Source organism: Exophiala aquamarina (genome assembly GCF_000709125.1).
Source record: "Exophiala aquamarina CBS 119918 chromosome Unknown aczIA-supercont1.1, whole genome shotgun sequence".
NCBI lineage: Eukaryota > Fungi > Ascomycota > Eurotiomycetes > Chaetothyriales > Herpotrichiellaceae > Exophiala > Exophiala aquamarina.
In genome coordinates this window covers 2,082,184-2,104,430 of record NW_013550587.1, presented here as the reverse complement: position 1 = coordinate 2,104,430, position 22,247 = coordinate 2,082,184, and the positions used below count along the sequence as shown (strand labels likewise).

At 52.7% G+C, this 22,247-nt stretch overlaps 7 protein-coding genes across 7 annotated transcripts; 6 read left to right on the top strand and 1 right to left on the bottom strand.

Moving 5' to 3' along the window:
- Window positions 1-2,766: 2,766 nt before the first annotated feature.
- On the top strand, window positions 2,767-4,505 carry A1O9_00742 (uncharacterized protein; the record flags this gene model as incomplete). Its single annotated transcript, XM_013409905.1, has 3 exons — window positions 2,767-2,882; window positions 2,935-2,968; window positions 3,018-4,505. 3 exons carry the CDS (start codon window positions 2,767-2,769, stop codon window positions 4,503-4,505), a joined length of 1,638 nt encoding a protein of 545 aa, XP_013265359.1.
- Window positions 4,506-6,029: 1,524 nt separating this feature from the next.
- Window positions 6,030-7,401, top strand: A1O9_00741 (aspergillopepsin I; the record flags this gene model as incomplete). The annotated part of the gene is made up of 4 exons (XM_013409904.1): window positions 6,030-6,349; window positions 6,404-6,651; window positions 6,739-7,203; window positions 7,271-7,401. The coding sequence occupies 4 exons, from the start codon at window positions 6,030-6,032 to the stop codon at window positions 7,399-7,401; spliced, it is 1,164 nt and encodes a 387-aa protein (XP_013265358.1).
- An 831-nt stretch (window positions 7,402-8,232) lies between these two features.
- Window positions 8,233-9,875, top strand: A1O9_00740 (uncharacterized protein; the record flags this gene model as incomplete). The annotated part of the gene is made up of 2 exons (XM_013409903.1): window positions 8,233-8,777; window positions 8,846-9,875. 2 exons carry the CDS (start codon window positions 8,233-8,235, stop codon window positions 9,873-9,875), a joined length of 1,575 nt encoding a protein of 524 aa, XP_013265357.1.
- Window positions 9,876-10,653: 778 nt separating this feature from the next.
- A1O9_00739 (uncharacterized protein) lies at window positions 10,654-11,177 on the top strand (the record flags this gene model as incomplete). Its single annotated transcript, XM_013409902.1, has 2 exons — window positions 10,654-10,856; window positions 10,934-11,177. 2 exons carry the CDS (start codon window positions 10,654-10,656, stop codon window positions 11,175-11,177), a joined length of 447 nt encoding a protein of 148 aa, XP_013265356.1.
- A 9-nt stretch (window positions 11,178-11,186) lies between these two features.
- On the bottom strand, window positions 11,187-11,747 carry A1O9_00738 (uncharacterized protein; the record flags this gene model as incomplete). The annotated part of the gene is made up of 1 exon (XM_013409901.1): window positions 11,187-11,747. One exon carries the CDS (start codon window positions 11,745-11,747, stop codon window positions 11,187-11,189), a length of 561 nt encoding a protein of 186 aa, XP_013265355.1.
- A 1,083-nt stretch (window positions 11,748-12,830) lies between these two features.
- A1O9_00737 (uncharacterized protein) lies at window positions 12,831-16,892 on the top strand (the record flags this gene model as incomplete). The annotated part of the gene is made up of 1 exon (XM_013409900.1): window positions 12,831-16,892. One exon carries the CDS (start codon window positions 12,831-12,833, stop codon window positions 16,890-16,892), a length of 4,062 nt encoding a protein of 1,353 aa, XP_013265354.1.
- Window positions 16,893-17,783: 891 nt separating this feature from the next.
- Window positions 17,784-20,645, top strand: A1O9_00736 (uncharacterized protein; the record flags this gene model as incomplete). The annotated part of the gene is made up of 1 exon (XM_013409899.1): window positions 17,784-20,645. The coding sequence occupies one exon, from the start codon at window positions 17,784-17,786 to the stop codon at window positions 20,643-20,645; it is 2,862 nt and encodes a 953-aa protein (XP_013265353.1).
- Between the last annotated feature and the right edge of the window lie 1,602 nt (window positions 20,646-22,247).

The window sequence follows — 22,247 nt, the reverse complement described above, 5'->3', positions numbered from 1 at the left end:
AACCACTAACCACTAACCACTAACCACTAACCACTAACCACTAACCACTAACCACTAACCACTAACCACTAACCACTAACCACTAACCACTAACCACTACCAAAGTACGGAGTACGGAGTACTGTACACATTCCCGCGTATAGGCGCTCTGTCGGTGAACAGGGAACAGCTCTGGACGACCAGTACCTCTTACCGAGTACCTCTACCTTTGACCCAAAGGTTGATTCGATTAGTCAAAAGTGCAATTAACCTTGGCTACAGCTAGCACCAAACTGCAATGATCGGAAATTCCTAGAGACATCGTGTTCAACAAAATCCTTCGTCCCCTGGCCGTGCGAATCCTCAAGATCGGCTCCTTGGGCGACAATCGATAAACCTGCAAACTATATGTGGGACAGCCTGTTGAACGCTTCCACCTTCTCCCTTCCGCCTTGCCGGCTGGCATTGCCTCACCCACCCGACAGGCCTCGGGGAGTTGCAATCTCTGCAGGGTCCTCATCGACCATCCTGCATGGTGTGGGTAGAGTTCGATCCAAGTGCTCGTTCCTCCAATAATGGCAGGACTTCGACTCGGTATCGTCGCGGCATTCGAGCAGACGACCTCAAGACGCCAGATCGACCGGCTGCCTTCCTCTTGCGTCAGTGGTGCTCGTCGTTCTCCCGATGATGTGAATCTACATGTCAGGCTTGGTTGTCGATTTGCTTCATGTCCACCCACGTTGATCCCGAACGCAGCGATCAGATAGAGAGAACGAGCGCTGTTGTGGCACTCAGGTAGGCACACCTGGTTGGACGTATGCCAGAAGTGCCAGAAGTGCCAGAGGCATCAATTCCCAGTTCTAGAGACGGGCGGATCCAAGGCCAAGTCACACTTGGGGTTTTGATCCACCGGCTGTGTGCGTGAGGTCTAACTTCGAAGATGGCCGAGTTACATACAGTAGTAGTATGCAGGTTCTCATCACGGAATTAGGGCCTTTCATACTGAGTCCTCATGAAAATACCTAAGCTCACAGACTACCAGCAGTGCTACCTTAAGTCTCGAGTCAGGACAGTAAGCTCTCATCGTGCCGAAGTCAATAGGTCCAACTGAATGGCGTGGAAATAGAAAGCCTCGCACAGGGATCGCTGCGCTATCCAGGTGTATTCCGTCATCGGGTTGGAGGGGCTCATCCCACGCAGGTACAGCTGGTTTGGCGGAGGGACCGTCCAATTGACAATTGAGCGGTGGATGTGGGCAGAGAATGACTCTGAGGGACCAAGAAGCCCCTCGGCCCCTCCGAATGGGGGTTCGTACTCATGGGCCAGGTGCGCGCAGAAGCGGCTCGAGTCGCGGGCATGGGCTTAGGGAGGGGGCCTATTGAGTACGCTGTGTGCCTATAAGGTACTGGGTATTGGGGATATCTTAGGCAGTGACTACTGAGTGACCTAGGGCATCTTTAACCCACTCCAGCCGCTAGTACTTGTACTCTGTACCGGCAACGTACCGTATCTGCACCGCACACAACTGGCGTTCCATTTTACGAGTATAAGGGGACCCTTAGTACCTCGCTCTCACCTGTTTTGCCTTGCATGACGGCAGCGGCGGACGATGCCCACCACAAGCGAAGACACACTAAAGCAGATAGCCCCGACACTGACATTGCAGTAGGCGTTAGGCGTTAGGCATTGGGCATTAGGCATGAGGTATTGGCAACCGACTCTTGCATGTTAGTGCCTAGTGCCCTCCTAGTCTTCCTAGTGGCGCTGGCGGCAGTTTCCCAGGTCTTAAAGTATCGTCTCCACGCACCATGACGGACCGCAGGTCGATGAGGACGAGTCCATAGCTCCAATCTCCATACCCATCACGTTTCGCTCGTCTCCGGCTCAGAAAGCCTTGGCTTGGCCTCTTTTTCCACAACATTGTTCTCAAAGCACCGACATCATGAACCACCTATAGACTTCCTTTCCCGGACCCTTGTTGTCCGGTTTTTTTGCAACTTCTCCATACACTGGCGCTTGTCGCCCTTTTTTCATCAGTCACGCTTTTGGATATTACGGGTGGCGGCACTGGCTGCCTGTGGTGAGCTTCTTCGCGTCTACTTGCGGCGTTCATCGATATCTGGCCCTAACACCATCCCTGACCTGGTCGATTTCCATCTCATTGCCATCAATTGTCGTCTTGATTCCCCGGCCTGAGAGCCGTTTTGCCCTTCCAGCCCGGCAGCAGCAGCTCATCGGATCGACTCATAGGTCCAGGGAACACGATATTCAGGGTCCACTCTATTTTTGCGCCTGGCTCAAATCAACCAATCTCTTTGCCACTTAAGCTCAATGGTGAGAAGCAGATATTTGTAGACCCTGAAAATTCCGACTTGATAGTTGTCGTCACTCACCCTTCAGAGGTTCGAAGACATCACCAGTTCAACAGCTGTCGCTGGACTTCTTGCAACAAGGTGATTGACAAAATATCACGCAACCAACTCCATGCCAGACTGGTACGTTGCTTGAACACTCCGACATCTACCCATTCACATAAGCGAGGGTTGTGGTTTGTGGAATCGCCACGTCTACATACGAACACCACGTCCTTCCCCGTCGTTGATCTGGCGAATCAGCACTGAGGGGCTTGGTTGCGGTCATTACACAGCTCATCACGGTCCTTCCCATATGCAACAAACGCCGCCCTATATTGTCATTCCTTCTACAGCCTGGGAGGCATTTCGCCCTGATTGACCACATTCTTCCTCAGCCACTTTCTGGCATCAATGCTCCCATCAAGGCGCTTGAATGACAGATATCGCCCCCTATCTCGAGCGCCTGGGCCTTGAGCAATACTTCGACGCCTTCATAGGCGAAGGCTTTGATACCTGGGAAACGGTATTAGACATCCAGGAGACAGACTTGTACGTATTCGACTGATGGTCCTGGAAGGATCGCGTGCTAATCCCGGCGTAGTGACGCCCTCAACGTTAAACTTGGCCATCGAAGAGTACGTTTCTCCCAGCCTTACACTGCCAATTCGCTGACACTGGCTACAGAAGCTTCAACGAGCAATTGCTGACCACCGAGGAATCTCATATGAACGTCTGATTGGTTCCCCTGCCCAAGAAAGCCTCTATGAAGGAGGAAAGAATGTGGAAGCTGGCATCCCGCCCCTAGCCACCACAGAACGAGGCTCAGGTCCAGTGCCTGAAACTAAGAGAAAATATCGTCGTCATCCAAAGCCTGATGAAAATGCGCCGGAGCGTCCTCCGTCAGCCTACGTCATCTTTTCCAACAAGGTCCGCGAGGAGGTCAAAGATCAGAGCCTCTCATTCACGCAAATAGCCAAGCTTGTTGGAGACCGATGGCAAAAGCTCGATCCTCCTGGTAAGGAGCCGTTTGAGGCCCAGGCAAATGCTGCCAAAGAGCGATATAATATTCAATTATCCACATACCGCAAGACTGATTCATACAAGGAGTACATGCAATACCTCTCCGAGTTCAAGGCCAAGCACGGACAACCTACAGAACAGAAGAGACCTCGACTCGAGCCTGAGTCTAGTGGAAGTATCGTGTCTGCGAGATCGATGGAACTCAATCAAGAGGCTGTATCGAATCATTCAACCCATGTCAGAGGAGGCTCAATAGGCTCGTTGGCCTCGTCACCCTATACAGGCGGCCCGGCTCACTCGACAAGCAGCCTCCCTCTAGGTGCTGCTCCGTCGAGACCACCCATGCCCTCGTCTCGAAGTGGTTCGCCTCCAGCTTTGCAGCCCACCCGGGAAAGCTATCGCCCAGGACTCATTTCGAGCCACAGCTCTGTCTCAGATGAATCTTCCACTATGCGTAGTGATCTGCCCGAGTCTTTGCTGAGGACCGCTGGCCTGAGTTTGGGGTCGGCATCGGGCACTCCACCTCTTCCATCGCAGACGTCTAGTGCTGGACCCTTCGACCCTGTGGGATCCCCTGATATGCTGACGCGCTCACGGCTACCATTTTTCACACAAACACCGATACAAAATGTCCCACCGGCCAGCGGGCCAGGCCAGATGCCAGGCCAACTGCCTCCCCATCTACCTTTATCTAGTCCATCTTTCCCGCTGCCTTACCCATCCCCAACGGCGCAAGAGGCTGCCTGGAGGAGCCGTGCCCACGATCCTCGAGGTCTGTACGACTCGCCAAGAGTACTTCAACCTTCTACACCTTTTGCGCCAGGAGGACATCAGATTGGGCCATCACACCTTCCACCACTGTTGACTCCTGATAAAACCCACGATCCTAGCCAGCCCCATGGAATGAGGAATCTCCCACCACCCCGTGCACCTCCTCAAGGACCTTCCGTACTTCCTTTTATTGGCCGTCCTCTCGATCACTCCCGACCACTGGCAGGTGAAGCGCATTTTGAACGACCTCAACCTCAAGAGGAAGCACGAAAGCGCTTGGAATCTCCCGAAAATGACGCAGCAAACACGTTGGCCGGGCTTGCAACCGTTGCATCACGCCCCAACACCACCGCACCCTCCAACCACCTTCCTCCTCGATAACACCGTTACATTCGGACACATACTAGGATAGCCATCTGTGAGGTCATGAAGAGATATAAACGCACAATCATGTTGCAAGTGATTCGCTCTCGCTGAATGTAGTTCTGGGCCATTGATACTGAGCGTTTTGGGCGATGGTCTAGATCTGCCGGGCATTACTTAGAGTGCGATATTGGAGTTGTTGAGTTGTTGAAGCATTCTTTGAGCAAGAAGTCTGATTCGAAGATACCATTACAAGTCTCATTGGTTCTGCTTCCACGCCGCCAGTGATTACATTTGGTCATTTCCTTTGCCTCGCCTCGGTAGGTGAGAGCCTTCATGTGCATCAATTTGTGACTTGAAATCTCGAAAGATCACAGTAGCTCAGTGCAAGGGGATGACGCGTCGTGCAATGCATCATAATTCCTTAGAACAATGCCACCTTATTTACGAGTAAAGCAGTATAGTTTAGAAGCGAAATTGGACCGTCACTTGGGTCGAGTTGCTCGGTGACCTATCTTGATAACCATGCTGGCTGGTTGCAACGCGGCAGGGGTCAGGCTTCACGATAGCCTTGCATCTGCCTTGAACGTTTGAGCTCTATCCTCCTCCGGACGAATAGCGTGGCCGCAACCAAGGAGAAAGCTTTTCGGATACTAGTCTCGACGTCCAGATAAGATTGAAACCCCCCTTGGTAGCCTGTGGTGTTACTGGTGTCCTTTGTGGGCCGTTGATCGGACGGAGCGTCGATCATGGACGGCATAGCGCGTTCGACCATGGATGGCATAGCGCGTCGACCCGCGTCCAACCATAAGCCAAGAGAGCCCTTTGTTCTTCCAACCTCATCTTAAGCCTAAACCCCACAGAACCACCGAAAACCCCTCGCTCAAACATTATGATCGTTTCTCTCGCCATTTTCCTGGCCGAGGCTCACATGTACCGAGTACCAGGACGGTGACATGTCGCCATTATTCCCTGCTTTCACCCTCTCTGGCCTTATGCCAATTTCCTCAGCACGCGCCAGAATAAGGCTGCCGTGGAGTCTCTCCCATCCTGCTTGTCAATGACTCCAGCCAATTGATCACAGTCAGCCACCTTTCTTGTCAGATTGAAGCCCTTCCAAGCTTTCACCTAGTGCTTGATACCCGCATCTCTGTTCTCGAATCATTATCGCATGTGTCGCTATGCAATGCAAGTGCTGAAGTTTGAGGGAGGTTGCGACCTTCTTGAATCGTCCTCAACTCCATGAGATGGGCGATCACTGCGGTCCTCCAATGTCTTCAGTCATCGCCGAATGGACCTAGCTAACTCAGTATTGTCTCCATACCATTGTTTGAGCATGAGATCTGCGCAGGAAGGCGGGTTTCCGACATCTTTGCAATCACAGAGCATTAAATCGATGATGAATATAAGATAAGTCCTTCGAAGTCAAGGTCTCTGACATTTTTTGTTTTTCCCATCAATCTGTTCATTTACCTCCTGCTAGCAAGGCATTCATCCCTTTACTTTTGTCTATCTAAGACGTTGTCACTCCTTATCATCAAAATGCATTCTTTCGCTACTCTTCTTGCTATTTCCGCCCTTGCTGGCACATCGTTTGCAAAGCCTATACCGGCGCCGGAGGTGGCCGCACGAAAAGGCTTTACCATCAATCAGAGCGTTCCCAAGCCGTTTCAAGCTGGTCCTGTGGTTTTGCAACGCGCCTACAGAAAATACAATCGCGCAGTGCCCACGGACGTCACCAAGGCCGCACAAGATGGGTCCGTCAGTGCAACACCGGAACAATTTGATGCGGAATATCTATCACCAGTGACTATTGGTGGCCAGACTGTGAACCTCGATTTCGATACTGGCTCTGCAGACTTGTCAGGAGTTTGATGGCCGGCTTTACCAGAGGGACAAGGCTAATATTTGTGCAGATGGGTTTTCTCCTCAGAACTTCCTTCTGCTCAACGTCAAGGTCATCAATTCTATGACCCTTCCAAGTCTGACACTGCCCAAGAGCTCGACGGTGCGACCTGGAATATCACCTATGGGGATGGATCCGGTGCCAGTGGAAATGTCTACCTCGATACTGTGGACGTTGGCGGTGTCACCGTCACTAACCAGGCCGTTGAGGCCGCTTCTCAAATCAGCGAGCAATTTCAGCAAGACGAGAACAATGATGGTCTCCTTGGATTGGCTTTTAGCTCGATCAACACGGGCAAGCATACCCCAGAACTTTTCCATGAAACCCCTGCTAACCATTGAACAGTCCAACCGGAGCAACAAACTACATTCTTCGACACGGCGGTCAAGCAGGGAGCACTTTCTTCCAATCTGTTCACAGTTGACCTGAAGAAGGGTGTTCCAGGAACCTACGACTTTGGATTTATCGATGATAGCAAACACACAGGCGACATTACCTACACCCCAGTCAACCCGGCCAATGGATTCTGGGAGTTCACAGGTACTGGTTACGGCGTTGGAAATGGTTCATTCAAGAAATCAAGCATCGATGCAATCGCCGACACTGGAACCACACTGATCTTGATCGAAGATGCGATTGTTTCCGAGTATTATAGGTCAGTATGGGGAGCAAAATATGACAACAGCCAGGGTGGCTTCGTCTTCCCCTGCTCAGCTAGCCTTCCAGACTTTTCCCTTGGTATTGGCAGCTACCATGCCGTTGTTCCAGGTTCTTTCATCAACTTTGCTCCCACGGACAATTCTGGCGCAAGTAAGTGGCTCGTGCATTCCGGACTTTTCTCTCCAGCAGTTGCTAATCAATCGTGATCCCTTGCTAGCTTGCTTTGGCGGTATCCAGAGCAACCAGGGTCTTGGTCTTTCCATCTACGGTGATATCTTCCTCAAGGCTGTCTTTGCCGTCTTCGACAGTGACAACACCCAGTTCGGAGTTGCCCCCAAGACTTTGTAAGGAGGACCTGAACGCAGAGGCAACCTCTGTTTAGAGGAGGAAAACTGTCTGAGGTGAATCTGTTGGGAAACCATTTCAGGGTTTGTTCGTTACAAGAGTGTGGGAAGAGTGAGGATCCCCTGAAGTACCATCATCGAGCGTTGGTGGTCAAGTTGTGTATTGCACGTGATCGTCACATGGACGCACACACTTTGGTTCCTTCGCTGTTAGAAAAAATCTATCATCTTGGATGCAGGCCAGTTGACAGAGAGTATACCATGGTTTTATAAGTGCTAGCGTCTAAGAATCCACGGACACGCTTATGCTTCTGGAAGTGTTCACACTTGGTGCGACGTGCATTGCTTTAGTGCAGATCATTCATGATCCGGCCCTGACAGTATGAGGAATAAAGGGTAGACGTGGTGTTCCGAGTTCCGTGCCGCCTCCACTTGACGTCAGAGAGGCACTAACGACCGACCTCCCATCATCCCAAGCTGGGACGCCCCCAGCCAACATGCCAATCATGAGGTGTGCACGCAGCACACACACTCTCAACACTAGCCATATCCATACCAGACCTTTTACTTCTTACCCATATCAAAAATCGAATTCATCCCTTGCAACGTTACAGCCATTTGTCAAAGCCAGTTCTTTGCGTTATTCAAGTCCCACCATCTAATTATCGTTCCTTCCTGTTGGCTTTGCCCGACCAAACAATCCCGTTCCGTCGGCCATGGGCAGTTGATCTGTTGCAAGCTGTGACCTATGCTTCAGCGAGAACACTCCGACTTTGCCTAGTTCAAAGAGCGCACCGAGACCTTGCAGAGTGATACCGTGACAGCTTATGCCGAAATGGCCTCCTCTACCTCCAACGACGCTGCCAGTGCCGCCGCTTTGAACCCCGAGCCAGCGGATCCAAAACAGCGTGCTGAGCATGATCTTCCTCCCAAGTCATATGCCGATTCTGTGAGTCGGTCGACACCTCAAGAGAACGGTGGAGTCAACGATGCTACCACATCGTTATTGAACCCCGAGCCTGCAGACCCTGAAGATCGTGCCGCGCACAATCTGCCTCCGAAATCCTACGCCGACAGTGTCGTGCAATCTCACCCTGCTCTCAACGGAGACACTTCCAGTAAAACTAATGGTATGGTCTCTTCTGACACGGTCAATGGCGATGCGAAGAAGTGGGACGGAGACAAACTGGTGTATGAGAAGTATACCAGCCAAGATGGAGAGACCTCCTTGACCAGCGTCAAGGTGGACGACGAGCAAGACCAGAGCCTGAAACACAGTGAGAAGATAGCACTGCAAGATATCAAGAAGGTCAAGAAACAGGATACTCCCAAACAGCTTGCTAGTGGTCGGCAAGCTGGCGCAGGCTGGGAGAAATCAGCGTAAGCACACCACACTTACCCATGGCCTAATCTTCGACAAAGCATTGTTGCTGACAGACTGATGGTAGTATTCGATGGGCACCGCTAAACGTTCCTTTACAACGTCGGCTACAAACCCTAGCGGTCTTGTGGCATACTATGACCATCCCGATCTTCCTCTCCCTCTTTTTCCTCCTCTGCGCCGTTCCGCTCACCTGGCCTCTCCTCATCCCATACCTTATTTATACGCTGTTGATCAGCGAGGATGCTACGAATGGAAAACTTTCGCGGCGGAAGAACTGGCTGCGGCGGTCGAAATTCTGGTCCGGGTTCGCCTCATACTTTCCAGCTCGGTTACACCGAACGGTGGGTCTGGAGCCTACACGTAAATATATCTTTGGATATCATCCGCATGGGATTATCTCGCATGGAGCCTTTGCGGCCTTTGCTACCGAAGCCCTCGGGTTCTCCGAGCTCTTTCCGGGCATCACCAATACCTTGTTGACCCTTGACACGAACTTTCGGGTTCCGCTCTATCGTGACTACGCTCTGGCAATGGGGTTAGCGTCTGTTTCGCGCGAGTCTATTGAGAATCTCCTCTCCAAGGGAGGGCACAACGGCGAAGGCATGGGCCGCGCAGTAACCATTGTGGTCGGCGGCGCCCGAGAAAGCCTCGACGCGCAGCCACACTCGCTACGGCTGGTGCTGAAAAGCAGAAAAGGCTTTGTCAAGCTTGCAATCCGGCAAGGCGCGGACCTAGTCCCTGTCCTCGCATTTGGCGAGAACGAACTGTACGATCAAGTTGATAGTGTCGAGCACCCATGGATTCACAAGGGCCAGATGGTCGTCAAGAAGATGATGGGCTTCACCATCCCATTGTTCCACGCTCGCGGTGTCTTCAATTACGACGTCGGCTTGATGCCCTACCGCAGCGCGGTCAACATCGTGGTCGGCCGGCCCATCAAGGTCATCCAGCAGGGAACTGCGGACAACAAGGTCGACGAGGCATACCTTGATAAAGTCCACGCCGAGTATGTGGATGAGCTGGGGAGGCTGTGGGATGGATACAAGGATACTTTTGCCAGGGATCGGGAAGGCGAGCTGGAAATCGTCGAGTAAGAGTCGCGACCCATATGCCCCAGGTCGCGAGGCATGCTCGCGACTGTTCTTGTATATCATAGCATATCATACGGCCATGCTGGTGTCATGGGGATTCAAGCGGCAGACCTCACGGGACAGGAAACAAAAAGGGCTTGATGATGGTGGACGATGAATGTTATACTTATTTGGGAAATGTACAAACACGATGGCCATTTCAGGAGTGCTTGTACTGTGCATTGCGATGCTGGCTGGTAACTGGATCCCTCACGCTAGAATCAATGTGCTATTGAGTGATCTGGATATCTTGGGTAGGACTCGCTTTGCCGTCGCGCCTTCCCACCGCACCGTTCTCAAGTCACACCTGCCACCTGCCACCAGCCACCTGCCACCTGCCTTCCCCACTGGTACGTAGCTGGAATGTCGAATCCGCTTTGATCAACCCACATTCTCTCATGTCTGGGTCTAAAATACCATCACAGTTCCATAACTTCATCGTCTTCTTCAAGCTGTCGTTTTCTGTCGTCCTTTGCCTCTTCCATCTGCGCCCCGGACATTTTTTGCTTTATCGTCTGACTCTCGGCGATCCTCTGCTCTTGTTCTTTGTCTTCCGCTGCCCCTTGCACTTGATTTCCCCCGGCTCTTTCTACGCGCACGTGGTCCAGAAGCAATGCCTCCGAGAAGGGCTTTGAAGAAGGCATCCTCTCGCGCCGTACTAATGGGTGATGCAGACGACGAAGCAGGAGGAGGAGTGCTGGTGGGGCTGGAGAAGTTGACATGGTGCAAGAGTTAAGAAATCATGGAGGAGAATCTCAGGCAGAGTGTGGCTGTCGATGTGAGTCAAACCTACACGGTCTCTAGGCCTTCTTTGAACAGACTCGGACGTACAGGCTGGAATCCGAAAAGAACAGCAGCAAAAACGGCTGGAGAAGGATTTCGAGGTTCAAGTGTCGAGGTCAAGGCTCAGATTGATGAAAGAGTTGCTACTTATCGAGAGAATGTGTGAGTCTTTCCCGTAACTTGAATTTGCTCTTTGTTTGTCATACTGATTACCGGTTGGTCGTGTGGGATCCTCGCAGGCGACGAGGCCAAGATGCGTATCTCGATCGACTCACTACATTGCTGCAACGCAAGGCTGAAGTGGAGAGACAAACTGTTCGGCATACTCGAGACCTGGCTAACCTTTGTACGACCACGACAGAAGAGTTTGAAGCTATCGCCAAGGGTCGATCTGACGAAGTCGGTGAATCGATTAGAGACCTGGAGAGTGCGGTGGTTGATGTTGAGAATGACAAGCAACGGCCGAAAGACCGCTCCAATTGACCCCTTCCTTCAACCTTCGTCCATGGCAAACAAGACCTTGATAAAGAGACTGCACCCACGGCACCCGACATAGACCTCTCCGTGTTGGCTCTCGTTTTCGAGATCTAGCACCGTCAAGATGTAGCCATGCTCATCGCCACATCGGCACCCTTTGGACCAAATATCTTTGTCCTCATCATAGACCAAATCTTCCAGATCATACATTTCTATCCCAATGTGTGTTCTATGCTGACCTTGCATGTCTTTCTCATTGCGCTTTAGAGCTTTATCATATTCAGCTCGTTTCTTCGAGTCGGAGAGCACCTCATATGCGGAGACGATCTCGTCAATGGAGTATTTCGGTGTCGGTGGCTGTGTTTGACTGCTGCTCGATGGCTCTACGGAAGTGTGGGAAGTTTTGTCTGGGTGATGGAGAAGTAAGGCGCGGCGGTATGCTGCCTTGATCCCATCTTTGGGAAAGTTGCTGCCTTCCGCTCCGCCGCGTGCAAGTTGCAAGATGTCGTAATATGTGTACGGATTTCCCACTGCGAAGGCCGTCTGGTGGGAGGTCGGAGTAGCGTTGGTGGACATCAATCAGTCAAGGCGAGAGACACAGACCACAGTGCCGAAAACAAATGCAGTCATAATTCCCCGGGCATCGATGGGACTCTCACTGGTGCTTCCACAAAGGGTTTGCAGTAGTCAACAAGGAAGTGGAGTAGTGATTGTCGCGATGGTCAGTCCAATCCTGGGGCCGTGGCCGACGTTGATCGAAATGGCGATTCGCCACAAGCACTCGACCGTTCCTTCTCGCCGTGTTTCTAGCTTCAGCCACTCTTGCCTAGTCGGAAATTCCCCTCCTCGTCATCATTTGTTCGATGGTCATCCCAGCCAACATGAAACACCACGAAAACAACTGTAGAAACAATCTAATGTCCAGATTTGAACATCACCTACAGGTCTCGCAAGTCACGATGCACCCGCAATAATGACGGGCCAGGTACCCAGCCCGTTTGGTCCTTTTGGAGGGGTAATTAATTAATCCGTACCAGGATTGCCCGTGCGGTCGGACTTGTCCCTCGTACGTGTGCCGCGCGGCCGCGCGTTGTCAATGGAAAACGAGGAAACACAAACGTCATACTTTGCTTCCCTGGCCTTCTGGGGCTCTGTGTCCCTGGCCATGGGAATTGCAATTTTTGCCTTGATTCCTCATGTCATACCTTGCATCCTAAACCAATACAAGCTGCAAAGTGCGGAGTAAGCACTCTGCTCTGATGGGGTCGCCCAGTTTTGATGCTTGTTCATTCTTGTTACTACGTAGGTAGGCATTCCGCATGGACTGACTTGACCATTGCTACACTCCATTTCGCTACTGCCAGGATCTATCTGTTCGAGTTTGCTGTGTTTTGATAATAGGATTCATCCAGAAACAAGGTTTCGTCCTTTCTCGAGGCTGCTTCTTTTCTCTTCTCTTGTGCCGCCATTTCTCTTGCTTTCGCCCTTCAAAGTGCTTGCAGCAAAGACATACCCCCGGGGTAGGATCTGATCCTCGTCCTGGTGGCGGACTTTTGCTCTTTTGCTTAGAATTCTTCTGCGACGCCTCCCGTCTGAGACTGCTTTCGAATCTACGATCAAAACCCCACACACGCGTCCGCATTGTGCAAGACAGTAACCATGAGCCAAGACGACGACTTCGATACCGAAGCCTCGAGGCGCAGATACAAAGCTCCATACACGGCTCACCACCCAATCCCTACAATCCAGAAATACAAAGCGGAGCGCAGCGAGTTGGAGGGCCAGCAGAAGCAGGCCGAAAAGGCCCAGAAGGACGAAGACGACGACCCCACCGTAAAAAGGGCCTATCATGCTGCAAAAGACATCCTGAAGGGGGAAGACGGTGGTGCTCCGCATTCCGGTCATGATCCTTACCGTACGGAGAACAGGAACATGCAGAGTGCTGGCCAAAGAGACCATGCTGATGCTGATGGGCATGCCGATGGAGATGCTGAATCAGACGCACAGTCGCGGTCGCGGTCAACCAGCCAGCAACAACCAGCTAGTTTCCCGGAAGGCAAAGTCGATGACCGGGGTGGTGGTGATAGCAGCAGCAAAAAATCAGAAAAAAAACAGGGCAAGAAGTCCGCCACAGAGGCTGTTGCAGGACACCACGACCCACGACAGAAACGAAAGGACATGAAACATATGGCACGCGACGATGGTGGTCGAGAAGTGACCGACCCGGTCACGCATTTGCCCATTGTCATCCGTGACTCAACACACAAGGATCTCAAGTCAGCACCTGAGAACATAGTCGCATCAGGGAATGTGCCGCGCACCAGCACGGGACTTAGTGGTGCCACCAAGTCCGACGACCAGCTTCAAAGTGAGCAGTCCGAGTTCCAGCAAAGCCATGATGGCATGCAGAAATTATTCCCGCCGCCATCTTTCGAGGACCTGAAGCTTGAGTTGTCTAGGACCTACCAGCTAGCATTGACAGTCGGATTAGGTTCGGTTGTGTTGTTGGTCTCCTTGGCCTTGACTGCCGTTCAAGGTTTTGGGTTGGATTTCAGCAGGTCTGACCACAGCACTTCGTTTTTGTATTCTGTCATACCAGCCGTGGCCATTCTGTCCACATCCGTGGGGATTGGATTTGCAGTCGTTGTCGCGACCCGAAGCTGGCTTGGGAAGAAGGTTGAAGAGGTATGGAAAGATGAAGTCTGGGACGCGGCGCGCTCCAAGGAACTCGAGGCCAATCATTCAAATACCATCGTGCCCGAGTCTGTGGCGTGGTTGAACAACCTCCTGGCTGCCGTCTGGCCTTTGATCAACCCAGATCTCTTCGCTTCAATTTCTGATATGCTTGAGGATGTCATGCAGGCTTCACTGCCAAAGGTGGTACGTATGGTCAGCGTAGATGACCTCGGGCAAGGGAGTGAGTCATTCCGAATCCTCGGTGTTAATTGGCTTCCCACTGGTGCTGCTAGCCAGTCTGTTGACTCTGACGGCGAGCTAAAAGACGCTGGCAATGAAGGTGATGACAATGATCGTGCAACGGCTGGCCAGGGTCAAATCGACAACGATGCCTCTGAAGCCAATGGCGACAATGAGGATGCCTCGAAGGACAGTAAGCTGGACAAGCAACAGAAGGAGCAAGAACAGCAAGCTATTCGTGAAGGTATGGAAGCTGAACAGGGTGACTTCGTCAATATGGAGCTAGCATTCGCCTATCGGGCCCGTTCATCGGGCAAGTCCATACAAGCGAAGGCAAAGAATGCACACTTATATCTCAAATTTTACCTCCCCGGAGGCATCGCGGTTCCAGTCTGGGTCGAGCTGCGCGGCATTATTGGAACGATGAGACTGCGTTTGCAACTCACGCCCGACCCTCCGTTCTTCAGTCTGTGTACACTTTCATTTATGGGCCAGCCGCAGGCGGATCTCTCATGCATTCCACTGTCACGCCATGCGCTCAATCTGATGGACGTTCCACTGATCTCATCTTTCGTGCAATCGTCGATTGACGCAGCACTTGCCGAGTATGTTGCACCGAAGAGCCTGACGCTCAATCTCAAGGACATGCTGGTCGGCGATGATTTCAAGAAAGACACGATCACTCGAGGCGTAGTCATGATCCACATCAAGTCTGCGAGTGGGTTCAAGGAAGGTGATGGTGGTATTGGTCCATTCAGGGGCTCAAGTGATTCCTACATGACAGTCTCGTGGGGCAAGTTTGGGAAACCCGTGGCCTCAACTCGCGTCATAGTTGACGACCAGGAACCTAGCTGGCATGAATGGGCCCACATTCTCGTTACTCCAGAAGAACTGAACGCAGGCGAGAAGCTTCGTCTCCAGCTTTGGGATTCTGACAAATATAGTGCTGATGACGACTTGGGCCGTGTGGAGGTCGACCTGCGCGAACTCATGTATGGCAACGACACAAAGAACAAGATGTGCGACCGAGAAGACCGGTTTGTAGGCGAAGACCCCGACGAGAAGATGCCAGGTTCAGTGCAGTGGAGCGTGGGATACTTCGAAAAGACCAAGATCACGGAAGGGCAGCTCGCGAAACAGACTGAGGATCCTAACATCAGAACGATAGAAGAACTCAAGAAGCAGGTCAGCGAGTCTGCTGAGCACAAGTTGCGTGAAGCTACTGCTCAAGATGAGAGTAAGGAAATCAAGCAGCAGAAACAAGAAGATTACAAGGAGCGAGAAGATGCATTGATCATCTCCTCACCGCCTCCAAACGATCATCTGAGTGGCATTTTCAGCATCCAGATCCATAATATCACCGGTCTCGAAGTGGAATCGTTGCAGAAGAAGGACAAGAAGCATACTGAGGGGAACCGAGAGGATGAAGCAGAGCAGTCTGATGACCTCCCTAGCAGCTACGCCACGATAATCCTCAATCACCAGAAGATCTACCGGACAAGAACAAAGCCGAAGAATGCAAAACCCTTCTTCAATGCAGGTACGGAACGTTTTATTGCCAACTGGCAGACTGCAGAAGTCATGATTTCGGTGCGTGACGATCGCGAAAAAGAAGACGATGCACTTCTTGGCATAGTGTACTTGCCCCTGCGTAGAGTCTTCGAGAAGAGGAGTCAAATTATGCAGTCATACCCACTCGTCGGTGGCATCGGTTATGGAAGAGCGAGAGTCAGTATGGTCTGGCGAAGTGTGGATTTACAATTACCGAAGGAATTGCTTGGTTGGAACTACGGGACGCTTGAAGTCAAATGCCCCGTAAGAGGGAAGTCCACAGATAACAACGCCGGTGGTGAATCCCTCATGCAACACCGCATCAAAGTTCGCACGACTCTGATGCGAGCTAAGATGCAGCCTGCTGCAGTTGAAGGCCACGATAGCACAGTAAGCGAATGGAAGCCAAAACGGGACAAAGAGTCCATCTTCCTCGCGGTGCGAAAGCGGTATGCTAGTCCGTTGATCATCGAATTCCGCAAATCCTCGTTGGGCCCAGACTCGACGCCTGCTTTTGCAGTCTTCTGGCTCAAGGACATTCCCGACGAAGAGGAGAAAACTGTGACTGTGAAAATATGGAATGGAGGAAAGGAGAACATCAAACGAGCAACCTCAAGTTACGGGTATGAAGGATTCGAGGAAAATGAGAAACCACTAGGTGAGATCGATCTCACATTGAAATTCTGGCGCGGTCTCAGTGGGTACCATAAGCGCTACGCGAACAAGGGGCGGAACAGTGACGTGCGGAATGTGATGGAAGTCCTGGACACAGCCAACGACGAAGGACAAGTCGAGAACGGGGACGACGCCGAAGGCACAGAAGGATCCGACAGCGACTTCTCGTCGTCACGCTCTTCGTCCCAATCAACAAGCCGTCGCGACCGCAAGCTCCGTACACACACCAATGACACCTCCAGCGGCATTGATTCAGACGACGCTGGCGAATCCGAACACCCATCGAAGAAACTTGCCAAGACACCACTGAAGACCGCGAAAGACACCATCACGAGCCTTGCGGACGTCGACGGCCACAATGATGCTAGTGATGGCGAGCGCGGCGCTCGTGCCCAGGTCCGTGACTACAAGGACCACCATAAGCAGCTGCACCGCAAGCATCGCGGGGTCATGCAGTGGAAAGGCGCCAGGACTCTCGACTGGATGGCTGGGAGGGTCAAGAGGTCTAAAGACCGTGTCGGTGATCTCTTTCACCATGGCGATGATGCCAAGGCCGGCGGTATTGAGACTGAGGTTTGATAGTCAAGGCTGGAAGGTTAGAACTAAAATTGCAAAACACACAAGCAAAGTATGGATATGCAATCTGGGGTTTTATTTGGCCTGGGGTTGGGATGTAGATGTATCAAGGCACAACCAAAATAGAATGCACGGGAGTTAATGCGCATGATATCCAGTGGAAAAAGTTGCAATCTCCTAGCATGATATTTTGGTTACAAACAGGATCGGGGGGCAAGGAACCTGTCTCTCGAGCGGCGTTAACGTGATGGTTTGAGCAGCAACAACGACAACGACAAGCAAACCTACCACAATAATGAATGGAACGCCTTAAACGTATTGAAGAAGCGGGTGCGTCTCACCAACAACTAAAAGATACATACCTACATACCTTGGCGATGAATAATGCAAAAAGGCCCGTGGGTTTGAGCTTTGTATGCGAGATCCCAGTACGCGGTACGTGCGGATTGGTGACCAAGGAACTCCTAGAAAGGAAAAGGAGATGCGAGTTAACATGAATGAAAATAATACAGACTCTACTTCGTTCGATTATCAAATGACTAGGTATTTCTTATCGCAGGCCAGTTAGCTGTCCTACGTTCTGTTTGCTCAAGCCCGACGACTCAACCAGAACAGCCTTGCTTACATAATCTCCAGCGATCGATATGCTACGGCGAATCTCAGAGCCCAAAACGCGGCCGTTCGTTTCACAGCCACATCGAATTTTCCGATAATTGGGAACTTGGGGGAAAAGTGCTGGAGAATCGTGGGGCCCTGGCATTGAGCGCTATGTTGAACAAAGTTGTATTGCTCCTCACGCTAGAGAGTCTGAGGACGAATAGAGCCAGGTGAGATTTTCAACTCAAGAGAGAGTGAAGGGCCCATTTTGCTCGCCCTCTCGCTCTCTCTACAGCCATGGCCACCACCACCACAGGCCTGAACGTCATCGCCCTGATCTCCGGAGGGAAAGACTCGCTGTTCAGTCTGCTCCACTGTCTTGAAAATGGACATAAACTTACCGCGCTGGCGAATCTATACCCTTCTGGAGCTGGGTTCGACGAGTCAGCCAAGGAAGACAACGATGGTGGTGAGCAGGGCGTTGAACGGGACGATCTCAACAGCTTCATGTACCAGACCGTAGGCCATTCGATCATCCCACTGTACGCGGAGTGTCTCGGCCTGCCGCTGTACAGGCGAGCTATCACGGGCTTGGCGACGCAGACAGGTCGGTATTATGACTCCTCTGGCAACGCCGCCGCAGCGAGGGCCGGGGTAGAGGGTGCGGAGCCGAAAGACGAGACAGAGGACTTGATCCCGCTACTACAGTCGATCCAACAAAAGCACCCGGAAGCCAACGCACTGTGCTCAGGCGCAATCCTATCGACATACCAGCGCACGCGCGTCGAATCCGTCGCAACCCGCCTCGGCCTGGCCCCCCTCGCTTATCTCTGGCAGTACCCAGCCCTGCCGCCGCCTTTCGGCCGTGCTGACTCTCTGACGGGACTCTTGGAAGACATGGCCGCTGCGGGCTGCGACGCGCGCATCATTAAGATCGCCAGCGGCGGCATCCCGGAGAGTCTGCTGTGGGCGGACGTGGGCGATCCGCGCGTGCAGAAAAGGCTTGTCTCTGGGCTGGTGCCGTTCTTCGACAGGCACGAGTTCTGGCTGAGAGGCGCTGTGCTCGGCGAAGGGGGCGAGTATGAGACCCTCGCTGTCAACGGGCCGAGGAGACTTTGGAGGAAGAGGATTGAAGTGCCGGATCGGCAGGTCGGTGTCGTTACCAGAGAGGGAGGCGTGCATTATGGAGTGGTCAGTGGTGCGAGGGCCGTAGAGCACCATGAAGAGATTCATGAACCTGAGGGTGAGTCTGGTGGTGTTGTTGTCGTTGTTGCCGACGAACCTGTCCCAGTGCCGAGACCGCTGGACGGGCAATTTCAGGCTGTGCTTTTACAAGTTCAACCAGGGGATCAGAGACGGCCTCCTAGCGACGTGAGATCACCACCAAGTCTTGCTGCCGCTGCCGCTCAGATATCTGCACGCAGAAAAAGCAGCGGCAACACCTCTCTGAAATTGCTACAAATCGTGCAGATCTCCACCGCCTCAAATCTGTTCATAGCCAATCTCACCGTACAGGACACAGCGGCAGCAGCCGAAGGCAGTCCACCCTACAGCGCTGCAGAGCAGATGCAGCACATCGTGTCGCACCTCCAACAGATTCTCCAATGCAAATCACCGTCACCGTCACCCCCATCCTCCACATACCCACAAACAACACCATCAAACATCATCTCAACAACGCTCCTCCTGCGCAGCATGTCCGACTTCACCAGTGTGAACACGGCCTACGCTTCGCTATTCCGGCCCGGCGAGCCCAACCCGCCAGCGCGCGTGACCTTCTCGTGCTCGCGACTGCCGCCCGGCCTCGATGTCAGCCTGAGCGTGATCCTCAGCCTGGCGCCACGCCACGTGCGCCGCAGCCTGCACGTCCAGAGCAGAAGCTACTGGGCGCCTGCGAATATCGGCCCGTACAGCCAGGCGATCTGTGAACCGCTACTTGATGTAGAGCTGGGACGGCATGATGCAGATGCAGGGGAGAGTGTGGATGTGGATGTGGATTTGAATGTGAATGTCCATGATGCGGGATTAGTCGAGATCGTACATGTTGCGGGCCAGATCCCGCTTGTGCCGCAGAGTATGGAGATTGAGAGGGAGATGGGCTTTGGCGAGAGTGCCGTGCTCAGTCTTCAGCATTTGTGGCGCGTGGGGCAGGAGAGGGGCGTGGACATTTGGGCTTGGGGGATTGCTTTCTTGAAAGCAGGAGAAGAAGAAGGAAAAGGGAATGGCAGTGATAGTGAAGGCTGTCGGAAGAGCGCTGAGTTGGCTTGCAACGTGTGGCAGCGTACTCATTTGGTTGGGACGAAGCCGACGGGCAATGGTATGTCTGATGATGAGAACGACGATGACGACGACGACGACGACGACGACGACGACGACAGTGAGGGTCCTGATGCTTGGGATCTACGCTTCAACCGGTCGATGGCGTTTCAGTCTTCGCAGTTTCAGGTGTCTGTCGGCGCACATCTTCATACCTTGCCGAACTCCAAGGTCTTCTTAGATCGGTCCGTTACTACGTATATACCCAGCTTCCTTTCGGCTGCAGTCGCTGCGTTACCTCGCAATGCGCCCGTGGAGTGGTGGAGTTTGGGAATAGCGAATCTGGCACAAATGTCTACGACCTCGAACCCTCGTCTGGAGGCAGTCACCAGATTGTATGGATGGGGCGCCATCTCGATGGTCACCATACGGCCGACGACCTCGCTGCGAGACGAACCTCCTCAGAGAACAACAGTTCTAGTCACGAGCCTTGTAACGCTGTTGGTGAGATCGTCGATCACTGGAGAGGACGATACACTTGCACATTCAGACACTGCCGATATCGAGAAGGAATTGTCCAAGTTGCTCTTGGCTGGGAACAACGGAGATGTGGATGTGCCATCACAGCTTCAAGCAGTCCATGGGACAGCTTTCATTTCATCCGAAGGTGAGAGATACTGGAGGCAGGTGGCAAGCGAATCCTTGCTTGCGGCCGTCACCCTGGTACCATGCACAGCGATGTTCGGTAGTCCGGGAATGACCATCGGCAAAGAAAGCAGCGAGTTTTCCAACGCCATGAAGAACGCCTCGCCGCCGCCGCCGCCTCCTGCCGACTGCCAGCCACTCGACTTGGCAGTGACCTTGCGCATTGAGCGCCTAGTGGACGTTGACAGCCAAACCTAAAACCAGTCCAGGGTCTTTGACAGCTGCCAAAAGAGATGGGCATGGCCGGGATGGCGACTTTGCACATGGAGCTGGGGATGGCCATAGTGGAGTGTCAACTTCTTCCGAAGTACATGTCAAGAGACTCATGGCATGGCATTTCGGTCGATTCTGGTTATCTGTATTCATTGTCTTCCCAACCCCACAATGCACAATCCTCCGATAACCGCCACCAGATCAATGCACGGCAAGGCTGGATAACGGTCGGAAGAGTCTTGCGCGGCGCTCTCAAAGGGCACGGTTTCATAATTCGTTCCGATCTTGCTCGCATGGCTGTTCTCTGCTGAAACATTGTCATGTTTGTAGCAGTGTCTGTAACCAGATGGAAGCGGTCTAGTAACCAGCATGATCGCTTGATGTAGATAGTTGCTCGTCTGTGTCGAGAAGTTTACCCGACTATGTCAACCTCACGTCAACTGACGATGAAAGGAACCTCGAAACCTGCGAGCCAGGTTTGACAACGACACCGATCAGGTCCTGATCGCTTCTTCGGAAATAGCGCCCCAGGAAACCTTTCCCACCGTCAAGCTTCACTCAGTACCCCACCATTGCTGGCAGAACGCCGGAGTGGAAACCTTCAATGCACAGACCGACAGGTGTCACCCAAGGTGTCTGTGTGTGAAGTGTCGGGAAAAACGCGTCTTTCACACGCGTTATTTTCACGTTTGTGGGTATCTTGCAGAAACATAGCAGCTTTGACCTGTTCGTCGTCACCGGGGCCCAGCGTCAGACTGACGCGACACGCGCGCGGGGGACTCTCGCGTCACTATCGCGTCAGATCTGGCCTTTCTGACATACGGGCTGTGTGCGATCCAGGTTGCGAACCATCCATGCGTTAGGCTCAGCAGTATTCCGTGGTGGCGAGTAATACTGTCAGTCCTAGCGTGCCCGATTCACAAAGGTTCCAGCGCGTTGAACCCACAATGAGGACTCGGATGGTTGACTGCGGAACTCCGTACTTGCGAGGACTTGACCTCCAGGGCGGTCCAGGCGCGTAGCGTGAGCAGGCCTCTATTGTCACCCGATCTACATCAATTGTGCAACCAGTCCCAAGCCAGGAAGCAGCGCGAGTGCCACCACTCAAGGGGCAGCTCACCCACAGACGGGCAATCCAACTCATGCACATCATTTGCTCTATGGCGTGCATCACATCAACGGCCGGACAATCAATAGTCAAGCTCTCAAACATCACACTCAGTCTGACTGGCTCGATTGTTTGTCACCAGCATCCAATGAACATGTAGTCTTGTCCTCGGTTCAAGCACGGGCGAGTCGATCGCGAGGAAAGATAGAAACAAAGTCAATACATCCACCACCATCGACATGAAGTGCTGGAGCGCGCGCGCTCGGCAGTTGCACGGCGCTGACTGCTCTCAGTTCTTTCAGGGCGACACGCTGCTCTCGCCCTCCGAGAGGCTTTGAGATCGTTCTGTAGGGGAAGAATGGATCGTCTGTCCTTGTACCGAAGCGCCTGTCGAAGCGCTAAAAGGGGACTTGCTGTCGACGATGGTGAGTTCTAGCATGAAGCTCTCCGTGCCTCTCTCGTCTTGATCCGGCGATCCC